General features: G+C 39.3%; 1 protein-coding gene across 1 annotated transcript in view; it reads left to right on the plus strand.

The window, feature by feature from the left end:
- Positions 1–24,063, plus strand: part of LOC141148076 (dynein axonemal heavy chain 11-like) — a 1,034,097-nt gene that overhangs the window by 376,426 nt on the left and 633,608 nt on the right. Inside the window, exons 36-40 of the mRNA XM_073635228.1 lie at positions 5,752–5,883; positions 12,685–12,845; positions 15,622–15,778; positions 18,243–18,388; positions 20,969–21,085. Of these exons, the coding sequence (XP_073491329.1) occupies positions 5,752–5,883; positions 12,685–12,845; positions 15,622–15,778; positions 18,243–18,388; positions 20,969–21,085 (713 nt within the window). The remainder of the gene's footprint in view (positions 1–5,751; positions 5,884–12,684; positions 12,846–15,621; positions 15,779–18,242; positions 18,389–20,968; positions 21,086–24,063) is intronic.

Consider the following 24,063-nt stretch of genomic DNA (forward strand, 5'->3'; position numbering starts at 1 on the left):
AGCTCGAAGTGCCCGTGCCTGCTGCCCAGCTTGAAGAGCCCGCTGCCCAGCTTGGTGTATTCCTGCCCGCTGTCATCTCGGATGTGCCCGCTGTCTGCCCGGATGTGCCCGCTGTCTTCTCAGATGTACCCACTGTCCAATTTGATGTACCCGATGCCCAGCCTAATGTGCCCTCATCTGTTGTTCGGTTTGAGGCCATGAGCTTTGGACAATTTCACCTTGTTGGAGCGTCCGGAGGCCGCTCCTTTGGGGGGGGTACTCTCATGAGAGGGTTTACCCGTTGGTGGCGCCATCGATCTCTTGGATCGCAGTACCAGTGTCCACCAGCGAGTGTCTTCCAACACCTGGAACCTGTAGTAAGAGGTCTCTCCTGCTGGTGGCACTGTTGTATCCTTGGGCCGTAGTACCGGTGTCCACCAGCGGGTGCACTCCGGCAGTGTGGAGCAAACAGCACACTCTGCGCTCAGCTGTAACATGAGGTCAATTACCACAGCCTTATAAATACCTGGCAAGCCCTCATAGGCTTGCCTTGGTATCTTTCTTCCTTGCGCCCTGACCTGTTATCCTGTAAACCTGTATTGCCTGTATCTGAACCTGAACCTGAACCTGCTCCTGAGCCTGTATCCTATCCCTTCCATTATCTCCCTCTCCTAACCTGCCCTTGTTCAGTTGCTTATCTCCTGTGTATGACCTTGGCTTGGCCAAATGTTTATGTTTCTGGTATATCCCTTGTTCCTGCTGACCTGCTGTGTATGACCCTGGCCTGGCTGACATCTGTGATTCCGGTATTGCCCATTGCTGTATATATTGTTGTTTGAAGTGGGTTTGTTGTGTTGGTTTTGCACTCTTTGTATTTTCTGAATTATCACCTATTTTAATAAATATTATTTATTCACTTACATGCTTTTGGGTTATCTCTGTGCAGTCCACACAGTCTGGTCTACTAGTTCCCTGACAAAAATAGTGAGTGTACAGCTTGTATAACAGTGTAAATTTGCTGTCCCATCAAAATAACTCAACACACAGCCATTAATGTCTAAACCGCTGGCAACAAAAGTGAGTACACCCCTAAGTGAATATGGCCTAATTGGGCCCAATTAGCCATTTTCTCTCCCCAGTGTCATGTGACTCATTAGTGTTACAAGGTCTCAGGTGTGAATGCGGAGCAGGTGTGTTAAATATGGTGTTATCAATTTCACTCTCCCATACTGGTCACTGGAAGTTCCACATGGCACCTCATGGCAAATAACTCTCTGAGGATCTGAAAAAAAGAATTGTTGCTCTACATAAAGATGGCCTAGGCTATAAGAAGACTGCCAAGACCCTGAAACTGAGTTGCAGCACAGTGGCCAAGACCATACAGCGGTTTAACAGGACAGGTTCCACTCAGAACAGGCCTCACCATGGTCGACCAAAGAAGTTGACTGCATGTGCTAAGCGTCATAAACAGAAGGTTGTCTTTAGGAAATAGAGTATGGGTGCTGCCAGCATTGCTGCAGAGGTTGAAGAGGTGGGGGTCAGCCTGTCAGTGCTCAGACCATACACCGCACACTGCATCAAATTGGTCTGCATGGCTGTCATTCCAGAAGGAAGCCTCTTCAAAAGATGAAAGGAAAAAACAGGGAGGGGGAGGTGCCGACCTGAGTGCAGTATTAAATTGATGACTTTAATAGGATATGATTAAAAACACTTACAAGATGATAGACGATGCATGCTCATCAAAGTAAAGTGCAGTCCTGGCATTCCACATGGCTCTGTGGGTCCCACCACTGTTCCGGATAGCTGGAAAGGATTGAGCAGCTGGCTGAAATGGATCACAGTGTTTCTCCAGGAGCAAAGGAACCAAGCGGCTCCACACAGATCAGCATGGACCGTGGAACAGGAAGTGATGTCACATCTGATTGGACCTAGGCAGGGCTGGAATCTTGTCAATCAGGGCTGCAGTGATAAAAGGCTACACGCTCGGAGCTGACTGCTCCTTCTATTGGCCTCTATTTAGTTTTTTTTTTTTTTTTTTAATTATTATTTATTTCTTTGTATTTTATTTTATTTATTTATTTATCGATTTATTTCTCTTAAGTCAGCTGGTTCTTGAGGACTGATGTTGACTACTACTGGTTTAGAACTATAAAGGACCACTGCTCCTCCCTTATCCACCGGTCATGACGTAAGAAGGCGTGGAAGAATGCCGAATTTGTTCCCTGCTTGTTTTTAATGTTGAAATGTAAGAGTTAACTTTACCCAGCTTTTAAATAAACATACTGTTTGGTCCTGACATACTGCGCTATTGGAGGCTTCTTTGTTTTATTCCCCATATCTCCCTGAGGTATTCCCTTCCTATATACTGGGATAATCGAGTGGAGTAGTTTACCTATTGGAGAAGTACCGGAGGACCGGCCCACTTATTGAGAACAGTGGAAATCTCAGATACTAAAAGCTACTAACTCACAACATTAAGGTGAGAGTTCTGGGAGACTTTAACACTGAGAAGCCATCTACAAAATACATATGAACACTTTTTCTTACTAACAACACCTCTATTAATTCTTCGGGCTGTGAAGAAGGCAGAAGTTTTCCTTATTCATTCACCTAGAAAATTATTTGTTTCAATACATCACAATTTAATTCACTTTTTTTGAGGATTATTATGTTTATCATATTGTTGTTATTCCACGACATATGATCACTACACGTCATTGAAAGCTTCATTGGACACTTTTACTTTTGATATTCATTATTTATTTATCATTGTTTATTTATTTATATCTGTCCTCATGGCAAATTTTGCACATTGATTATTCATATGGTTATTTTTCACTTATCTAGGTATTAATTCAATACCATTAAGTGTGTACATTGTATCACAGTGTTATTCAGTGACATTTTTTGCGCGAGACCGCTTTATTCATTTTTACTACATTTAGTGTTTTTGTGATACACGTTGAGGTTTGGCTGCAATTATTGATTTATCACCAGAAGTTCTGTATTGGGTTTGCTTTTTATCATTACTCTCAGTAACACGAGAGACACATTCACAATTTTTACTCCATCTGGAGCGCCAGAAAAATACTGACTATACTGCTATCTTCAAAAGATGATGCACAAGAAAGCCCACAAAAGTTTGCTGAAGACAAGCAGATTACTGCTGCGTACACACGATCGGACTTTACGGTATACTTGGTCCGGCGTACCGGATTTCGTCGGACAATTCAATCGTGTGTGGGCTCCAACGGACTTTGTTTTCTCAAAAGTTTGACGGACTTAGATTTGAAACATGTTTCAAATCTGTCCGACGGACTGGAGTCCGGTCGAAAAGTCCGCTCGTCTGTATGCTAGTCCGACGGACAAAAACCGACGCTAGGGCAGCTATTGGCCACTGGCTATGAACTTCCTTGTTTTAGTCCGGTCGTACGTCGTCACGTACGAATCCGTCGGACTTTGGTTGATTGTGTGTAGGCAAGTCCGTTCATTCGGAAAGTCCGTCGTAAAGTCCGTTGAAAAGTCCACCAGACAAAGTCTGCCGTAAAGTCCGCTTGTGTGTACGGGGCATAAGGACCTGGATTACTGGAATCATGTCCTGTGGTCTGATGAGACCAAGATAAACTTATTTGGTTCAGATAGTGTCAAGCGTGTGTGGCAGTAATCAGGTGAGGAGTGCAAAGACAAGTGTGTTTTTCCTACAGACAAGCATGGTGGTGGGAGTGTCATGTTCTGGAGCCGCATGGGTGCTGTCGGCACTGGGGAGCTACAGTTCATTGAGGGAACCATGAATGCCAACATGCACTGTGACATATTAAGCAGAGCATGATCCCCTCCCTTCAGAGACTGGGCCACCAAGATGACCACTGCCTTGCTAAAGAAGCTGAGAGTAAAGGTGATGGACTGGCCAAGCATGTCTCCAGACCTAAACTCTATTGAGCATCTGTGGGGCATCCTCAAACAGAAGGTGGAGGAGTGCCAGATCTCTAACATCCACCAGCTCCGTAATGTCGTCATGGAGGAGTGGAAGAGGACTCCAGTGGCAAGCTGTGAAGCTCTGGTGAACTCCATGCCCAATAGGTTTAAGGCAGTGCTGGAAAATAATGAAGGCCGCACAAAATATTGACACTTTGGGTCCAATTTAAACATTTTCACTTAGGGGTGTACTCACTTTCGTTGCCAGTGGTTGAGACATTAATGGCTGTGTGTTGAGTTATTTTGAGGGGACAGCAAATTTACACTGTTATACAAGCTGTACACTCACTACTTTACATTGTAGCAAAGTGTAATTATTTCAGTGTTGTCACATGAAAAGTTATAATAAAATATTTACAAAATGTGAGGGGTGTACTCACTTTTGTGAGATACTGTATATGTGTACATATTTTTTTTAGATTTTCACATATTTTTAAATGATGCATTTATGTCCATGTGCACATATCTATTCTTTAATTTTCAGAAATTGTTTTTATTGGGTGTATATTAGGCACATAGGCTTGGTGTGTCATTTATTGGTGTACAAGTGCATCGAATTAAACTTGGAGTTGGTTGGAAAGCAATCATTTGTAGCTCATTTATAAGGACCCAAGATTCATTAGCAATTTCTCTACCCTCCATTTTTTTGGGGTTAATTTTAACATGCTATTTGCACTGATTGCCTCCACACCCACTCCTCTTCTCGTGTGTGAAAGCCTTGGACCTGATCACAATCTGAAAAGTGTACGTTTGTTCAGGTGACCAGTAGATTATACGAATAAAAGACAGATTGGGGTCGGTGGTCCTACGGCTATGATTAAGCATGATTAATGGTGTGAAATGTGCCAGCCATCTACATCTGTACCTGTGCCTCTGTTGGTGTATGGATCATGTTATATCAAAAAAGGTGTTAAATTGGAGTGCGACCGTCCATTTTCCTTTCCTCTACTAATTGCTTCTGCTGAGCCGAAACACTTCATCTCCTAAGTGAGCAAGGATGGTGTGAATGTGGGACCATCCCCTGGAGCGGTAATCTCTTTTGATTTTATGTACAAAAAATAAAGTTTAGACTTTAGATTTGCTTTATTACTCTGAAAAGCTTGCTTAACTTTTTCAAGCCATTTAAATTGCACACATGTAGATAGGTTTATCATTTATCCAAATATTTTTGGAATATATACAATATCATCTTCTTGTTCACTATGATAGCACTTATGTTCAGTAACAGGTAAAACAGAAGTTTGGAGTTTTAGGTTGCTAACTGCATAAAGTAACACCGGTGGCATCTCAACACTACAAATGAAATAAAATAGGCTCTAGACCCCTTTCATAATATTGTACAATAGCTCCACTCCATTGATATATTCCAACTAATGGACTCAAATAATATATATTTGCATAGCACAGCAAGGGATTATGGGCAATAGAATGCAAATTATCCCACATCCAGCATCACTTTTAAACACCGTCCATTTTTAAAAGCCTTCGCTCTATACCTTAACATGGGAAAATGGATGAAAATTAGTCACTTTGACCTTAATGTTGTAAGAGAAAAGTTCTCAGGTCTAAAACCCCAAGTATGTATAATTATTTGAATACTTAAATTCCTTTTTTTTTTCTTAAAGTGAAATGCGCTAGTTAATGGCACAATTTTGAAAAGTTGTTTGTTTTGATGGGAACAACAATGCATGTCTTGTCGAAGGCGCGATACATTTCACAGATGCATTTAGCACTTTATGCATGATAGATTTTATTCTACTGAGTTTAATATCTCATCTGAATATAATTATTTTGCAGATTGCTCAGCTGAATGCCCTTATAAACATGCTGTTAGGGGAACTTACCCCTGGGGTGCGTCAGAAGATCATGACAATATGCACAATTGATGTTCATGCGAGAGATGTGGTAGCCAAGCTTATTGCACAGAAGGTAATTTAATGCAGAGCAATTACCCTAATGCATTTTTAAAAGCATGAAATAAAGAATAATTTCATTTGTTGAAAAGCTCGCCCCTGCCTATGTGTAAAAGTGACAGAATGTTTTGATGGAGTAATTTTTTTTGTTACATTCCTACATTCACATCTAGACAATTATATTTATGACTTCAAGAATTGGCAAATTTTCACAGAAAAAAAAGAATTGTCTAAATGTTTAAGGATTATGCCAGTAATTGGATTTGCAACTTTTTAACATGACAGCTGTATTCATTTTTGCTTCTGTGATATTGTTCTGGAAAACAATTCCTGTTAATAAATACTTTTCTTAACTTAAGACAAGGAAAGCAAGTTACTTCATTTGCTTACATATAAAATTATTTTATAATTTGTCACGTTTCACAAGGAGCTTAATGGAATTTCAGTCTTAGAATAATGGCTGTATAATAACAAAACTATTAGTTGCTTCTATGATCAAAAATGAGTTTCAAGACCTCTGGGCTGCTACATTTTCCTCAAATTTTCTCCCATGTACAAGCAGACATTCCTATAGCATCCAAGTCTTTAAATGCACTCCTGAAAAGGTTTTTCCATATAGCGGCTTAACCCTGACTTCGTAATAGCTAACCTTAATCACTTCAGCCCCGGAAGGATTTGTCCCCTTCCTGACCAGGCCATTTTTTGCGCTACGGCACTGCGATGCTTTAACTGACAATTGCGTGGTCATGCAACGTTCTACCCAAACAAAATTTATGTTCTTTTTTTCCCCACAAGTAGAGCTTTATTTTGGTGGTATTTGATCACCTCTGCAGTTTTGATTTTTTGCGCTATAAACAAAAAAATGCGACAATTTTGAAAAAAACACAATATTTTATAGTTTTTGCTATAACAACTATCCCCAAATTTAAAAAAAATAAATGTTTCCTCAGTTTAGGCCGATATGTATTCTTCGTCATATTTTTGGTCAAAAAATCACAATAAGCGTATATTGATTGGCTTGTGCAAAAGTTATAACGTCTACAAAATAGGGAATAGATTTTAGATTAGGGGATAGATTTTTACTAGTAATTGCGGCGATCTGCGTTATTTATCAGGACTGCGACATTGCAGCAGACAGATTGGACACTTTTGACGCTATTTTAGGACCATTGACATTTATACAGCGATCAGAGCTAAAAATAGCCATTGATTACTGTAAAAATGTCACTGGCAGGGAAGGGGTTAACACTAGGGGGTGATCAAGGGGTTAACTGTGTTCCCTAGGTGTGTTCTAACTGTAGGGGGGATGGGACTGACTAGGGGAGGAGAGAGATCGGTGTTCATACTTAGTATAAACATAGTATAAACACACAATCTGTCTCCTCGGCCCTGAAAGAACTGGGATTTGTGTGTGTACACACACAGATCCCGGTTCTCGCTGTCACGAGTGCTCACTGGTGCCCGGCGGGCATCGCGTCCACCGGGCACGCGCATCAGCTCCAGGGACATGCAGCAAGCGTGTGCACACCTGCTGTGACGTCTAAAAGAAGCGACGTACAGCTACAGCAATTTGCGCAGCCGTGCCAACCTGCCACAGTATAACTGCAGTGGCTGGTCAGCTAGCGGTTAATCATACTTTCTAACCTGATTTGGGCAAGTTTCTCCACTGCTAAAATAAAACAGAGTAATCTATGATTTTGATTTCAATTGAGTTTGCAAATTTGATTTCAGGGTCCCCATCCTTTTTACTAACACACTGGCTATACAGCGTTATATTCTATTGGGTCTATGGTATCCTAGCTTGAAACAAGTTAAACATTTATGAGCTACATCATAACCAGAAATAAACGAATAAAGGAAAACCTACTTTGCAAGTAATTTAGCTGTGATTAATAGTGAATTGGTCAGAAATTGTCCAAAGGACTCCTTAACAGTCCACTATGGAGAAAAGAAATAATACCCCCTTTATCTCTCCAAACAACCAGCTGTTGACCAGCTTTCCATTACTACTTATGACTGGAAACCTGTGTCTAGTGGCAATCTACAGCCAGAGAATCAAACCACCACAAAGCCCTGAACAGGCTGGGTTCACATATATGCGAATTGGATGAGTTTTCAACCGCATCCAATTATCATAACATGTGAGTGTGACCGGCCTTCAGTGGAGCCGGTTCACACATGTCCGGGGCAGCTGCGGTGCAGTTTTGAAAATGAGCCTGTGCGTTTTTGGGTCTGGTTCAGATGCGAATTCAGGGATATTTTGCACCTGAATCGCACCTGAACAGGTGAACAGAAACGCACAGGACACCGGACGTCAAACCGCAGCTGCATATATGTCACTGTGGTATGGTTTCATATATAGAAACTTACTAAGTATGTCAGGAAGGGGAAATTGAAATGCTTAGCAGTACAACATGCACTTTCTTTTTAAACGCTACATCTTATATGATGTGTACTACTACATGTGCTCCCAACTCTGACAGCTGAAGTCCAAGCTAATTTGCAAGGAAGCAACCAGAGCGTTTGCCATTTATGGAGTGCTTTAATTGGCCAGCAATTGTGTAATAAAGTAATGTGTTAAAATGTTTTTCACTATATCACTTTTGATCCTTATTTGTTTTGTTGACAATGAATAAACACAGGGCTGGGGTAACTCTGCAAACTGTAAAAGTTTTTTTAGAGCTTTTATTTTTGTTCAAGACAAGGTAATTGACAATCCAGAATACAGAAGTGTATTTTTGGAGGTTGTATTTATAAAAAAAAAAAACACTCAAAAACTGCAGCTGTTAAAAAAATTGATTAATAAAATACAAAGTACATATTAAGTTGCAAGGGGTTAAAAATAATAGTTGGTGCATAAACTGAAACTATTAGTTTTTGTATGCATTTGAGTAACTGTAATTGTAAGTGGGATGTGTTTAGCAGAATCATAGTTTTTTTTCATATATGCTTTCATGTAAAATAAACTGAAATGTGAATGCCAGCTTTGAATGAAAAGTAATAAACAAAAAGGGAATTGCATGTGTTTGGTGGTTCCTTAAACAGAGGAAACATTTGAATATTTTAGAGTTGCATCTAAGCAGCAAAAACAGCTGTTAAAATTTTATAGAAAAAAAAGTTTGAAAATATTTTTTACATTATTTCTTATATAAATACTAATTATAAAATAAGTTAATCAATTTTAAAATATAGCACCGAAAGAAAACCAAATGTGTATCCAGGAAAATGAAAAGTGTATTAACACACACATCACATACAAAGTGATTAGCACTTTAATCTCCACATTGCAAAACAGCAATATTTGCTGTGACTGAGAAGAGGTTAATTGGAGTGGGATTGGGCAGGATTTAATACCCTCCTCCTCAATTACCCTAGAACCTTTCTAATAAAAAAGGCAGTTCCTACTCCCCCCACATTATCTCTTTTACAGTATGCTGTTTTCGTTAAAAACTATAGTATACTTTAAAGTGACAAACTCATCCACCTCTCTAAAACTAGCCTGTTAGTCCACATTATTGCAGATTTTCTGTTTAATTCACCTATTGTCAGTTGTTTTCCATACCGCTTGACTTTTTTAGGCAATTTACAGACCTGCAAATCTAATAATCCAGATCATTGCTACTAACAAAGGGGAAGACTGTTTCAGTGTTAATAAATTCAGAATCCAGCATGTAAATGAGAGATAAAATTTGCCCTTTATTGTGAAATATCAAGGATTATCAGTGTTTGGTATGGTACATTTTGAGCATGCAGTCCACAAATGCCTTTTTGGCAGTTTGTAAATGCCGTCATAATTTTAGAACTTAGCTGCCATGACACAAGGGCCAAGCTGGAAAGAGCGCTGAAATGAGCTGTAGAGTAACCACATTATATAGCAATGTCTGCTACTGAACCATGCTAAGTGACACTGTATCGGAAAGGTGGTGACATTTAAATGGTGGCTCTGGAACAAAAATATCAATTTTTGCAACTGAAAGAAACTTTGGGTCAGATGACAATATACAGTATACATTTTTCTATCCAGTGTCTGTATTATTAAAACAAACTATCAGGATCTTGCGAGCTACCTATTTTTAAAAGTGACAAGATATAAAAAAAACAAAATATACTAGACGAGTAATAATGATCGACAACTGCTAGCACTGATCACGTCCCATAAAGTCGTGTGAAAACAATATAAATAGAAAATTACTATGCTGCGCAATCTCCTAACATTAGTTCCAACAAATACTTTTAAAGTGCCTACTTTACAATGATGAGAAAAATAATAATAATAATAATAAACCGTGATAAACTAACAAAAATTATAATATATTTCAAAACTGTATATAGAGTTTTTTGATTGCTGTGATGATAAATTCTGTGTTAAATGTCACATTCCACAGACAAAATAAAAATAATAAACAAACTAATAAAAGTTAAATATATGGTGCCACAAACGTGAATCATAAAGTGTTATAGTGCATATAACAGTTACGTTCTAATCAAATGCAAACCAGTCAAAGAGAATCGGTATATAGTCCTTATTAAAGGTATAATGATGACTTCATAAAAAATAAATAATGTGTTGCGGTGTCCACAATCAGGTGCTCCCCACCCTCAGGCAATGGCCGCACACCTTAGAGCGTGTGACCTCACAATTAAGTTCGGTCAAAAACGCATATGAATCACCTCGGGGATTCTAAGTTAGCTGTATGGATCCATACTGCTCACTGATGCTGTATCCTCAAATACAAACAGTAGAAAGAGACTCCATAACGTGATACCGTTTAACACAATTTTATTGTACAAACAGAAAAGCCCTAGTACAGGGTACTCACTTGGGTTAGGTGCATTAAGTACACCAATCTGTAATGTGCCTTAAAATGCTGGGTTTTGGTTGAGGTCGTATGTCTGTTCTCTGTGGAGCAGACCAGCTGCTTCCTGCACCATCCTGTCCCCTGCCCTACATGTGACAATACAAGGGAAATTCGTATCTTCATCAGGGGAAACATTTACAAAGTCACTGTTATGCACTTTATGATTCATGTTTTTGGCACCATATATTTAACTTTTATTAGTTTGCTTATTATTTTTATATTGTCTGTGGAATGAGACATTTAACACAGAATTTATCATCACGGCAATCAAAAAACTCTATATACAGTTTTGGAATATATTATAATTTTTGTTAGTTTATCACGTTTTTATAATTATTATTATTATTGTTATTATTATTTTTCTCATCATTGTAAAGTAGGCACTTTGAAAGTATTTGTTGGAACTAATGTTAGGAGATAGTGCAGCATAGTAATTTTCTATTTACAGTGTCTGTATTATGTTTGGAAAATACTTACTGAGAATACTGAGTATTTGTGGTTAATACTATCTTTCAAATAATCCTGTTTTAATTTTAGGAATGCTGTTCCTTTGGAGAATTATTTAAATAGTGGCTTTCATCATTGGGCATTTGCAGACATTGAAGGATTTTAATACTAGATTGTACCCCAAACAGCTGAGCAAGTCATAATAAGCAGAGGAAGTTTATAGCCTACACAATTGTTCCTTCATTAGACATGCAGGGGTTGATTTACTAAAACTGGAGAGTACAATATCTGGTGCAGCTCTGCATAGAAACCAAACAGCTTCCAGGTTTTATTGTCAAAGCTTAATTGAACAAGGACAAGTTAGAAGCTGATTGGCTATCATGCACAGCTGCACCAGATTTTGCACTCTTCAGTTTTAGTAAATCAACCCCACAGTCATCCAGTATAATGAGGCGTTAGCATAGGATTCCAACAGCTGCTGCAGTGCTGCTCACCTGTGGCAGACAACTTTCAAAGCAACTGGATGTACTTTAGACTGCTTTCTGTAGCAAAATCGCTGTAAAAAATACATGTGTTTTAGATGCATTTCCAGTGTGTTTCCTGATTGCGTGCACCTGTGAAAAATGTGAAACATTTGGGAAACATTTTTCTTGTGTTTTTCTTGCACGGTAAAAACACATGTGAAAAATCCCTTATCTGTAATCAGGTGTGTGAAGGTGTTATGTGGAGTAGTGTAAAATCGAAATGTAGTTTTTCCCCAGTGGTAACAGGAAGCTGACAAGTAGTAGAGTTGAAAAACCCCAAAAAGGCCATTACTACAAGATACAGTTCCAGTGAATAAAAGTCATAAATAGAAGGACAGATACAAGAGATGAGAGGATACAGTGTCAGCTGTCAAGCTGGGTTAATCTAAAATAGAAATTTAAAAAAGCCAGCCATCAGAACCAAATTTAAAGCTAAAAATGAGTCAGAAGCACAGCTAAGTCGGGACAGATGGGAATTAGGAAATACTCAAAAGCACATACATTTTTAAATTGGAAAACTAAGATTGTTAAGAGATTCCCCTTAGGAGACTCAGAAACCAATAATTGATAATGCTAATGTATGTTGGATCCATGCATAAGTGTGTATGCCCCCACCAAGATAGGGATGGCTGCAGTGACTGTGACATACAGGTATCAAGCACTACAGAGCTGCTAAATTAAATATATTACCTGCTTTCCTATTGCAAGAATAGTCGTTAAAAGTCTCAGTTGGGTATATCTACAGTTTTTAACACTTCCTTGACTGATTGCAGTATGAATGGGTCCAATTCTCCTGAAAACGAACATCTGTTCAGTTTAGCTTTTTCCAAAAATACTTCTAGGCATGTAAGTATACTACTGCGATTGCCTTCATTTGCTATATATGAATAGTATTAAGACACTGACAGGGGGGTTTGGGACTTTTCTATAAACAGTATCTGTTATAAATTTTTTATTGCATTTTATTTATTTGTTTATTTATTGCAGGTGTCCAATGGGCAGGCTTTTGCTTGGCTGTCACAACTGCGGCACCGGTGGGATGAAGGCACCAAGGAGTGTTTTGTTAATATCTGCGATGCTCAGTTCTGTTATTCCTATGAATATCTCGGTAACACACCTCGTCTGGTGATCACACCTCTCACTGACAGGTGCGGATAGAATAGCCACCTTTTCAGTTACAGAATTAATGTGAGGCAGTATTTCTAGGACGTGTGAATTTCAATAGCTATACAAATAGAAAATCGATTTTATTACTGTTGCTGTGTAAACGCAGACTTTTCCACTGTAACTATCTGTATCAAAGTATTTCTAGAAATAGTGAGGTTGGACTAAATTTCGATTGGGACCACTTTATATTATACAAAAATAATTTCTTACCCATTTAAAGTGGAGTTCCACCCAAAAATGGAACGTCCACTTTAAGTGATGGTGACCTCCTGACATGCCACATTTAGCATGTCTTTTTTTTGGGGGGGGGGGGATACCCTCTTTTTAGAGGCATTCAGCTCCCACTTCCTCCCTGGGCTCCGTGGCGCCGAAAGGAAGTTAATCTCTCCTCCCTCCCTCCCTGCAATCTTCTGGGACACGTCACAGGTCCCAAAAGATTGCCCAGCCATTCATAGCCCGCATGTGCAATGTGATCCCGGCTGTGAAGCCACAGCCGGGCGCCCCCAGTAAGAATGCCCGCGCGTGAAGAGGAAGGGGAGAGGAGTGGGGCCTAGTATGCCCCCATCGCTGGACCGTGGGACAGGTGAGTGTCTGATTATTAAAAGTCAGCAGCTGCACTTTTTGTAGCTGCTGACTTTTTTTTTTGGCGTAACTCCGCTTTAAGCATTTTTGTTTTTTAATTAAATAATATTTCACCATTTTTCTTAAACCTGTTAGAAGATGAGACAGCAGCACACGGTTGCTAAATACTGTGCATGGGAACCACACCTCTTTGTCAGAAACAGGGTTGCTAACAAATAATGCCTTTATATGGGCAGTCCATAAAACCTTTCCTTTTCCTGCATTTTTGCAGATCAACACACCCAAAATGCATCATGCAGGAATTATTTTTAACACTTTGCTACTTGCTGAGAACAGGCTTCATTTAAAGCAATGCATTTTTCTGGCAAGCTGTATAAGAAAATATTTACCTGGGACACACTAGTGATATTCCTATTGTCTGAAACAGGAGTCTCCAAACTTTCTAAGGGCCAGTCTACTGTCCTTCAGACTTTAGGGAGGTTGGACTGGGGTCAGTGGGATTAGAAAATGTCATGGCACTAGTGGGAGTAGAAAATGTCATGGCACCTATCTTTGGTGACAGTGGGAGGACCAGTGTCCCATCGTTGATGTCAGTGGAAGGAATAGTGCCCACTGCCCAATTGTTGGTGTCAGTTGAAGGAATAGTGCCCCATCATTGGTGTCAATGGAAGGAACTCTGCCCCATCATTGGTGTCAGTGGGAGGAATTTTGCCCTTTCATTGGTGTCAGTGGAGTATAAGTGACCCATTGTTGATATCAGTGGAAGGAATTATGCCCCCACAATGGTGTCATGGAAGGAAATGTGCCCCATCATTGGTGTCAATGGAAGGAATTGTGTCCCATTGTTGTTGTCAGTGGGAGGAAATGTGCCCTTTTGATGATGTCAGTGGGAGGAATTGTTCCCCATCGTTGGTGTCAATGAAAGGAATTGTGCCCCATCGTTGGTGCCACATCCGGTATGGGACGCAGTTTGGAGACCGCTGGTCTAAAGTGCTACAGATTTCTATAGCTCCTCCTATTTCCGTCTATAAATCCATGTATATGATGAAGAATGATTTTATTAAATACACACAGGCTTGGGGTAGCGAAATTGTAAGGTGAGAATCAGGCATATTGCCCATTGTTTTTTTTTTAACCTTAAAGGAAACCTACACTTAGGGAAATACAGAGGCTGTCATTGCTGGCCTTTTTTTTGAAAATGCTGTTGCTTGGTTGTCATGCTGATCCTTTAGCTTCAGTACTTTCAAACTCACTGATACAAAACAAGATTGCAGATTAGAATATCAGAGTGAAATTAGTACTCCTAATATGCCTAACTTGTTTAGGGTTAGTGACTCTAAAGGTTTGTTTACACAAGCGTTGGGCATTTGTGAGCATTGGAGTTTGACAGACATTAGGAGGTGTTATTTTGCCTCCTCACTGCCTGTTTCAACTCCTAAAAAAACCCACACCACCGCATGCCAATCTCATGTACACCCTGTCTGCTGCCTTTTCAGGTTAAGGGGTAGTATTTGGGGTTGGTAAAAAATGGCTCCTCTGCATGTTTTTACTCCCCCACAACTGCAGGTGTAAACAATGCCTAAATATATGGAAGCTGTCAGATAAGCATGACAGCCAAGGAACCAGAAAATTCATAAAAGGTGGTCAGAGATGGTTGCCACCAAACATCTATAAGACCCCTTCCACACTGACAACGGGCCACGTTAGCAGTAAAGCGCCCGAAAAGCGCCGCTGCTGAAGCTCTTTGCAAGCTCTTCGGCAGCGGTACACAGGACTTTTTCTAACGTCCTGCAAGTACATCGCCCCAGTGTGAAAGCACTCGGTCTCTCACACTGGGGCTGCAGGGGAGGCAATTTTCCAGGCGCTTTACAAGTGCTATTTTTAGCCCAAAAGCGCCTGAAAAATGCCCCAGTGTGAAAGGGGTCTAACGTGTTTTAGATTTCTTTGCTATTTAAATTCATGAGCCATGAAAAAAGAAAATTAAACTTTCATCTCTGTATAAGACACTTTTTAAAATCTTATGGTGTATAGTAATATGTAGTCATACAAGGTAGCACCGTAAAGTGACCCGGGGAGGAAAAAATAAATCAATTAAAGCTTGCTCATATTGGATGAGATCTGTTTATTGAATAAATTGTGTAAAAATGTGTAATGAATAAACTAATACATTTTCAGATGTTATATAACGTTAACTCAATCTCTGCACCTGTCTATGAGTGGAGCGCTCTCTGGTCCTGCTGGAACAGGGAAGACGGAAACTACCAAAGATCTGGGCCGCTCATTGGGAATTATGGTCTATGTGTTTAACTGTTCTGAGCAAATGGACTATAAGGTATGATATAAATGTGAATTGACATTTCTATACTTACAGTAATAAAGGTACCCATACATAGCAGTGATTTGTCTAACAATCTGAACTATTCCGACAATATAAATGTAACAAAACTAAACAATAAGAGCAGATCATTAGGACTTTAATCTCCCAAGTTAAAAAACTCTTTTGCTATTCCTATACTTCTGAACTGATTACATAAACCTGTCACAAACCTGGGAAATTCAAACCAATCATACAATGAGAAAATAGGGTACAAATAACCTTAAATACAAACCACATCATAACAGTTAATAGATCCAGCGCTATAGGCACCTGAATTTATACTGTATGAAAATAATTTCCTGTAAGGGCCAGTTCACTAAAAGTACTACATAGACTACTTTTGAAAACATGCCACACCAAATCACATGGTACACACTGTGTTTGGGGTGCCAATAACAATTTATTGGCACCTGCAGCAGATTGCAAAGCCAGTGCATTTTGAACGTGGTGCAAGAAACGTGCACGGAACGCTCCTTTTCTGATGTGACCGGCCCTAAAAGTTAATTCCTCATGCTTCGCTGTTGGTGGTTAAATGTTATAGGTGTTCTCATTAAGCATTGTCCACTTTAGTTCTCTCACCTACTTACACCATATGGACCAGATGAATTTTCACATTTCAACTGTCGGCTTATTGATTTAGCAATAACACTATTTAAATAAGCATATTAAAGCGGAGTTCCACCCAAAAGTGGAACTTCCGATTGTTGTATTCCTTCCCCCCTCCAGTGACACATTTGGCACCTTTCAGGGGGGCAGGATACCTGTATTTCACAGGTATCCTGTTCCCACTTTCGGGAGCCTCAGCCGCGGGTATTGACGTCACCGCCCGGGCTCCCTCCTCCTCCCTCTTCCTTCCCCGGCCACCGGACCAGTAGGAAAGAGGAGCAGAGTCTCGCGTATGGGCAGTAGGGTTCCCACGGCCAGGTTCCCTTACTCACAATGGAGGTGGCATGCACCCGACAGCTGATGGAAACATCAGCTGCGGTGCCGACATCGCTGGACTCCAGGACAGGTAAGTGTCCGATTATTAAAAGTTAGCAGCTGCAGTATGAGCAGCTGCTGGCTTTTAATTTTTGCAGAGGTGGGCGGACCTCCGCTTTAAAAGATTGTGTATAATTATGTTTTTTCAAAGGCGATAACGTAAAACATAATAAAAATACATATTTCTATATGTATTGAGTGATAGTTTTAAATTAACAAATGCTTCTGTAGATACAGAAAAAGTACAGATTTTATTCTATGATTTGTCCCACTTACCACAATGCTAAAATTATGTTTCTGCGACAAAACCACAATGAAGTTATTTATGAATAAAATGTAGGTATTTTTAAAAGGGTTCTGTATTTTTTTAACACAATACTATAACAAAAGAACAAAGAAAAATGTAAAACGTACTTATGAAGGATAAAGAATAAAAAAAAAAAAAACTAGCAGGAGGGAAGTGACAGGTAATCAAGGGTCCAATAGGAAGGATTTTTTTTTTTCAATGTGTTCTACATGTAATAGCTGCAACTAATTACAATATAACAAAACCATTGCATTGATTCATCAAGAAGCATTTTCATTAATGTTCATTCTTTTTCTAATCAATTATTGATTTTTATCAGTTCACTAAAGGCATTACCAAGCAGATCAATTGATTTCACCTCGTGCACATAGCTGTAGCCATTCATTTTTATGCAGCATTTTGATTGTAAAAGTCGTTTCTTTAAGCCAGTAGATTGGGTTATTGCTCCTTACAATAGCTTCCGGCTGGCGAAAACTGTGAGTTTCAATGTGGTGTCTGTAAAGGACAGCAGGAAAAAAAGGTTTAAAGTTGTACTAAAGGCAAAATAAAAAATTACAGAGCAAGGGTGTAATAGGTATGCCTAGCTAGAATTCAGTATATTGTACTCCCCCCCTCCCCAAACTACTGAGGACCCGGTTTCATAGCTGATAGCTAATGATCTAATTGTAGTCTGTGAGCAAGCTGGCTGCAGTGATCATTGTCACAACAGGCTCAATTCCTTAAGATGGATGAGTCATTTTTAATTTGTTCATTATTTTACCTCATAATAATATACTATGATAAATGTACAATACACAAACATTGTAAAAGTATAAAACCATTATTTTTGCCATCTGTGAACTATTAGAGGGATTTCCCTTCACTTCCAGTCCTGCAGACACAACTGGAAGTGAGAGGAATTCTCTTAAATTAAGATAAATCAAGTGACAGCTGTGCCCCCATTAAAAGATTTTCCCCTCCATTCCTGTTTTGGTGGAAACTCGAAATTTAGCATTTTCTTTCACTTCCAACCCCAATGACAGTGGTCAACTGACGTTCTAACACTTTAGGGGTCTGATCTGAAGGAATGATCAAACGTCTTCATGTTTAGGTACCATAAGTATGAACACGCTGTAAATATTTATTCATCAGTCCTTAGGAAATATCTACAAAGGCTTGTGCCAGACTGGAGTCTGGGGCTGCTTTGATGAATTCAATCGAATTTCGGTCGAAGTGTTATCAGTAATTGCTGTACAAGTCAAGACGATTCAAGATGCTATTCGGCACAACAAGAAAAGGTAAAGTACTTTTTTTTTCTATTTAAAAGTGTATAATTAATCTCTATAAATAGTGCAAAAAATCCATTACAATAATAATAATAATAATAGTCAACAAAAATGAAAGGGATTTATTCAATAAGACAGTATGAAAAGCAGCTGAGGATGTTTAAATCTGATGAGATGATCTTACTGCACTAAAATTAAATCTGGTTGCTTAATTTGGTATTGCACTTTACGCACTGGTCCAAATCATTTGGTGGAGGGGGATTATGAATTTGGGTTGTTTTTCAGGGGTTGGGCTTGGCTCCTTAGTTCCAATGAAGGGAACTCTTAAGCAGTGTTAATTTTGACATCAAATTTCAATTTAGTTTTTGTTATAGTCTTTGGACTAAAATGCCATTTTAGTTTTAGTCCTATTTTAGTTTTTTGTCCTTCTGTTAGGAAAAATATATAATTTTAGTTTTAGTCCTGTTTTAGTTATCTGAATTGTTTTAGTTCTAGTTGTATTTTAGTCAACTAAATGCTCCAGTACATTTTAGTTGACTAAAATCAAATGGATTTAGTTAAATTTTAATGCATTATTTAAGCATTTCTTTAGAATTGTCAAACTCATTATATACTCCTGGAGTAAAAATCTAATAACATGTTATTTATGTTATTAAGGTTTGAACATGCACTACAGGCACAGATTTAGCCGTTGAGATATATAATGTCTTTATAAATAAAACCAAGTTTTATAAACAAACAAATATATTGTTTTTGACAAACAGAAGTACAACTTGAAAATATAAAAAACCCAAAAAACTGTAAACTCTATAGGCTGTAATGCCATTGCACATATTACCTAAATATAATACCAACATTAAATATTAAGAAAAAAAAAAAGAAAAAGAAAAGCCTTTTTCTTATTTTCTTTTCTTTTAGCAGCTTAGTAGATGCCCCCTGCATATTCCTATGTGGTAGTGCAGTTGTTCATTTTGACGTCAAATTTCAATTTAGTTTTAGTCATAGTCTTTTGACTAAAATGTAATTTTAGTTTTAGTCGTATTTTAGTGTTTTAACTAAAATGCCATTTTATTTTTAGTAGTATTTTAGTCATCTCAATTGTGTTAGTCGTATTTAGTCGATCCAAAATAGTATTAATTTAGTCTGTAAAAATATTTTAGTCAACGAAATTAACACTGCTCTTAAGACTTCAGCATACCAAGACATTTTGGACAATTTCATGCTCTCAAATTTGTGGGAACAGTCTGGAGTTGACCCCTTCCTGTTAAATCATGATTGCACACCAGTGCACAAAGCAAGGTCCATAAAGACATGGACAAGCAAGTTTGGGGATGGAGAAACTTGACTGGCCCGCACAGAGTCCTGACCTCAACCTGATAGAACACCTTTGGAATTAGAGCACAAACTGTGAGCCAGGCCTTCTCGTCCACATCAGTGTCTGACCTCACAAATGCGCTTCTGGAAGAATGCTCAAACATTCCCATAGACACACTCCTAAACCTTGTGGACAGCCTTCCCAGAAGAGTTAAAGCTGTTATAACTGCAAAGGGTGGACCAACTCATGCGTGTAAAGGCAGGTGTCCCAATACTTTTGACAACATAGTGTATAAAGCAATGGTAAAGCCTTACCACAACCATATTGCTGTTTCAAAAAAAAAAAATACACACTGCACATTAATAAAGTACAGCATTGTGCTTTAGAAGTTGTGTGTTTTACCAGTGAATGAAAAAAAACATTTGGAGAAGAAAAGCCTGGTTATGTGTTATGTGTCAAAGTTGCGTGACTGGCATCTACACTAATTACAGAATTCTCTCTGCAGCATTAGGCAGAGAGAACACCATTAGACACTGCAGGCTCAACACCACAGCCTGCATTTTAAAAACGGGACAGAAAATGTAGGCCCCAGTGCGGGGTAACATGGCAGTGTACAGCAAAGAGTGGAAAATGGTATCCCCTCTCTGCTATAAAGATAAGTCTCCTAACTGTGTAAAGAATTGAGAACACAAGATCAAAACCTAATGGGGCGTACACACGGTCGGACTTTTCAGCTACAAAAGTCCGACAGCCTGTCCGACAGACTTTCGACGGACTTTCGACGGACTTGCGGCGGACTTTCTAACGAACAGACTTGCCTACACATGATCACACAAAAGTCCGTCGAATTCTTACGTGATGACGTACACCGGACTAAAATAAGGAAGTTGATAGCCAGTAGCCAATAGCTGCCCTAGCGTGGGTTTTTGTCCGTCAGACTAGCATACAGACGAGCGGATTTTTCGACCAGACTCGAGTCCGTCGGAAAGATTTGAAGCATGTTTCAAATCTAAAGTCCTTCGGATTTGAGGCTGAAAAAGTCCGTTGAAAGTCCGGAGAAGCCCACACACGATCGGATTACCAGCCAGCTTTAGTCCGTCAGCATCCGTTGGACTTTTGTAGACGAAAAGTCCGACCGTGTGTACGCGGCATTAGAGTTTTATCATGGTAACACAAAATGTATTTCCATTTGGGAGTATAATGTGTTCATGATGTACATTTCACCCTTCAATTATTATAGTGTAAAATGTTGTTATTTTTTTTTTTTTGTTTCTTAGATTTCATTTTCTTGGAGAAACAGTTGAGCTTAAAAGCACAGTTGGCATTTTTATTACTCTAAATCCAGGATACGCTGGGAGAGCCGAGCTTCCAGAAAATGTGAAGGCTCTCTTCCGGTAAGTGTGAATAAATCAGAGGAGAATCTAGGTTTTGTAATCCAAATTGAGCAAGCATTTCTAATTTATGATACCTACAGACAGCACAGGTGACAGTACTGCAGGAGATACAATCAAGTCAGAAACTTTGAATACCTGAACTTTTCAAACTCAGGCTATGGCCAATTTCTTTCTCTTCTTATTGGAATACTTTTTAGAAATCATATTTTAAAACAGACATAAAAAGTCACTAATTTAAAGAGCATATCCACTTTTGTTGAGAGAAAAATGCAATCCCATCTGGGTGATCAATGTACATGCAGGGATTTTAACAAACATTTTTGCAGATTCCTACTTTTCGTCAGTGGCGTCTCCAGCTTTCATATTTAGGGGGGGCACATGGGGGGACAGGGACAAAAGTAGGGGGGCAACTATAAAATGCAATTATATATTTATCCTGGGGCACTTTGCTACGACCCCACAACGGCCCTTTCACATGTTCTGCAGTGAGCTCCCTTCCTACTGTATTGGGGCCCCCCCAGGGTGGCAGAAAACAAGAGATATATGTCGCCAGCATACCAAGAAAATATAAGGATCCAAAGCAGTGGGAGAACTATCAGGGTTGCAAAGGTTGTCTTGCCACCGGACCCTGGTGTTCTGCCACTGTGGGGTTCCCCAGCCTCCTCTTTCTGTCCTGTCCCTGCTATTGACAGCGCTGGTCTGGCATCTCTTGGAATTTACAGGCTGGTTCTCCTGTCCTAAGGATGGGAGAAATCAGTCTGTTTTTTCAGTAACTGAGAGACCTGGTGGAGTGCTTCCTGCAACTCGCTCTTCTCCCTGCCAATGAGGATGCAGGGGAAGGAGCAGATCAGGCAGCTGTGGTTGTGTGAGCGCTCGCATTATACAGTGTCAGCGAGCAGAGGGAGGGGGGAGGAATCGCCCGCAGGAGCTGACTGGGGACTCTCTCCCTCTTAGACATTGATTTTTTGTAAAAAAAAAAAAAAATTTTTTTTTTAATTGGGGGGCACATGGTGGGGCACAGCATAATGTTGGGGGGGGGGGGGGGGGGGGGTCAGGGCTCCCTCTGGCCCCGCCCTAGGGACGCCATTGCTTTTTGTTGCTCAGAAAAAATAGCTGATTGTTTTGTATGATTCACAATGTCCTTAGCAGACTGAATCTGAATGGGAGGAATTGGTTCATTACAATCAACTGTAGAGAAAGAGGGGTTTCCTAATTTGGGATTTTTGAGGCACTTAAATCACAAAGTATAACTATAAAATATGACATACGTAAAATCTAAATTTATTTAAAAAACAATGCATAATATATATATTAAAAGATGGGGTAAGTGCAGCGCAATCAATAATAATAAAATGACATGTATCAAAGTCCAATGTATCTCCAGGGTATAAGACTGTCAGATGTCTTAATGGCAAAGGAATAATGCAATGGCTCCCAAGGTGAAGTTGGTCACATTCATCATCTTCCAAATAAACAAAATTGCGCTTACCTGAATCTGTGGACCTCTGTACAACAGAAGGTCAAAATCGCATGTGTCCCCACAGGGATGATGGTAATTCCTGATGTGATCTCCAAAATCCTCAATGGAGCCTAGTGATTCAGCCATCCTGCAGGGGAATACCAAAGAAAGGAGTATACAGGTCAGCAAAGAGGAATATGAAGACCGCTTCAGTGCATATATAAAAGAAGAGGGGTACACGATCTAAGAGTACTCCATAGGTTTATTAAAAGATCACTGTGTAAAACAACTACAGTGCTCACAACGCAAACTGTAAAACATTGAATGGACAAAAGCGCATTCACTAATGAGATGCGCATCAGACAGAGACAGAGTCTGGCAGCGGGTGACGTCCGTGTAGAAGCTCCTCCCCCTGGTCTTCATATTCATCTTTGCTGACCTGGATACTCCTTTCTCTGGTAATCCCCTGCTGGATGGCCCGAATCACTAGGCTCCATTGAGGATTTTGGAGATCACATCAGGAATTACCATCATCCCTGTGGGAACACATGCCATTTTGACCTTCTGTTGTACAGCGGTCCACAGATTCTGGTAAGCGCAATTTTGTTTATTTGGAAGATGATAAATGTGACCAACTTCACCTTGTGAGCCATTGCATTATTCCTTTGCCATTAAGACATCTGACAGTCTTATACCCTGGAAACACATTGGACTTTGACACATGTCATTTTATTATTATTGATTACGCTGCACTTACCCCATCTTTTATTATACGATTTAGGCATATGTGATTAGCTGAAGTGTTCAGCCTGCATTTACCTACGTTTCATTTGTTTGCGCTGATCGTCCCACATTTTATAATATATATATATATATATATATATATATATATATATATATATATATATATATATATATATATATATATATATATATATATAATATAAAAACATGGCCAAGTTCAGCTACTGATTAAGTCAACTGTAAATGATGTAAAAATATGAAGAATCTTCCTCCACCCAGTGGAGCTGCACCAGTCAGTTGCACTCTCAGTGTTTCAATGGAAAAAGCTGCAGGGTCTGTATTCTTTTAGAAGTATTAAACCCTTGGAGGTATCCCAGCAAAAGAGAAATTCCTATTGCAGGGGAGGTTAACATTTAATTTGTATCATAATACAGACTTTTAGGAAAATCAATGAGCCAATTACGGGAAATTATATTTACGGGGGCATGCTGTACAACAATCGTGTAAAGAACACTCCAGGTTGTCATAATGCAGTTAATTTTACAGAAAATGACAGCAGCTGCAGAATGAAAAGGAAAGGTAAGTTTTAATAACATTAAATTGTAACATGGCTTGTGTACAAATTGTATATGCTATATAATTTTTTTTATTCTTTTGCTAATTTTTTTCCCCACGACAGTGGAGTTACCCTTCAACCACTTGCCGACCTCTGCACGCTGATATATGTCGGCATAATGGCAGTGGTGGGCAAATAGGCATACCTGTATGCCCCCTT

This window comes from Aquarana catesbeiana, linkage group LG06, assembly GCF_042186555.1.
Source record: "Aquarana catesbeiana isolate 2022-GZ linkage group LG06, ASM4218655v1, whole genome shotgun sequence".
Classification (NCBI taxonomy): domain Eukaryota; kingdom Metazoa; phylum Chordata; class Amphibia; order Anura; family Ranidae; genus Aquarana; species Aquarana catesbeiana.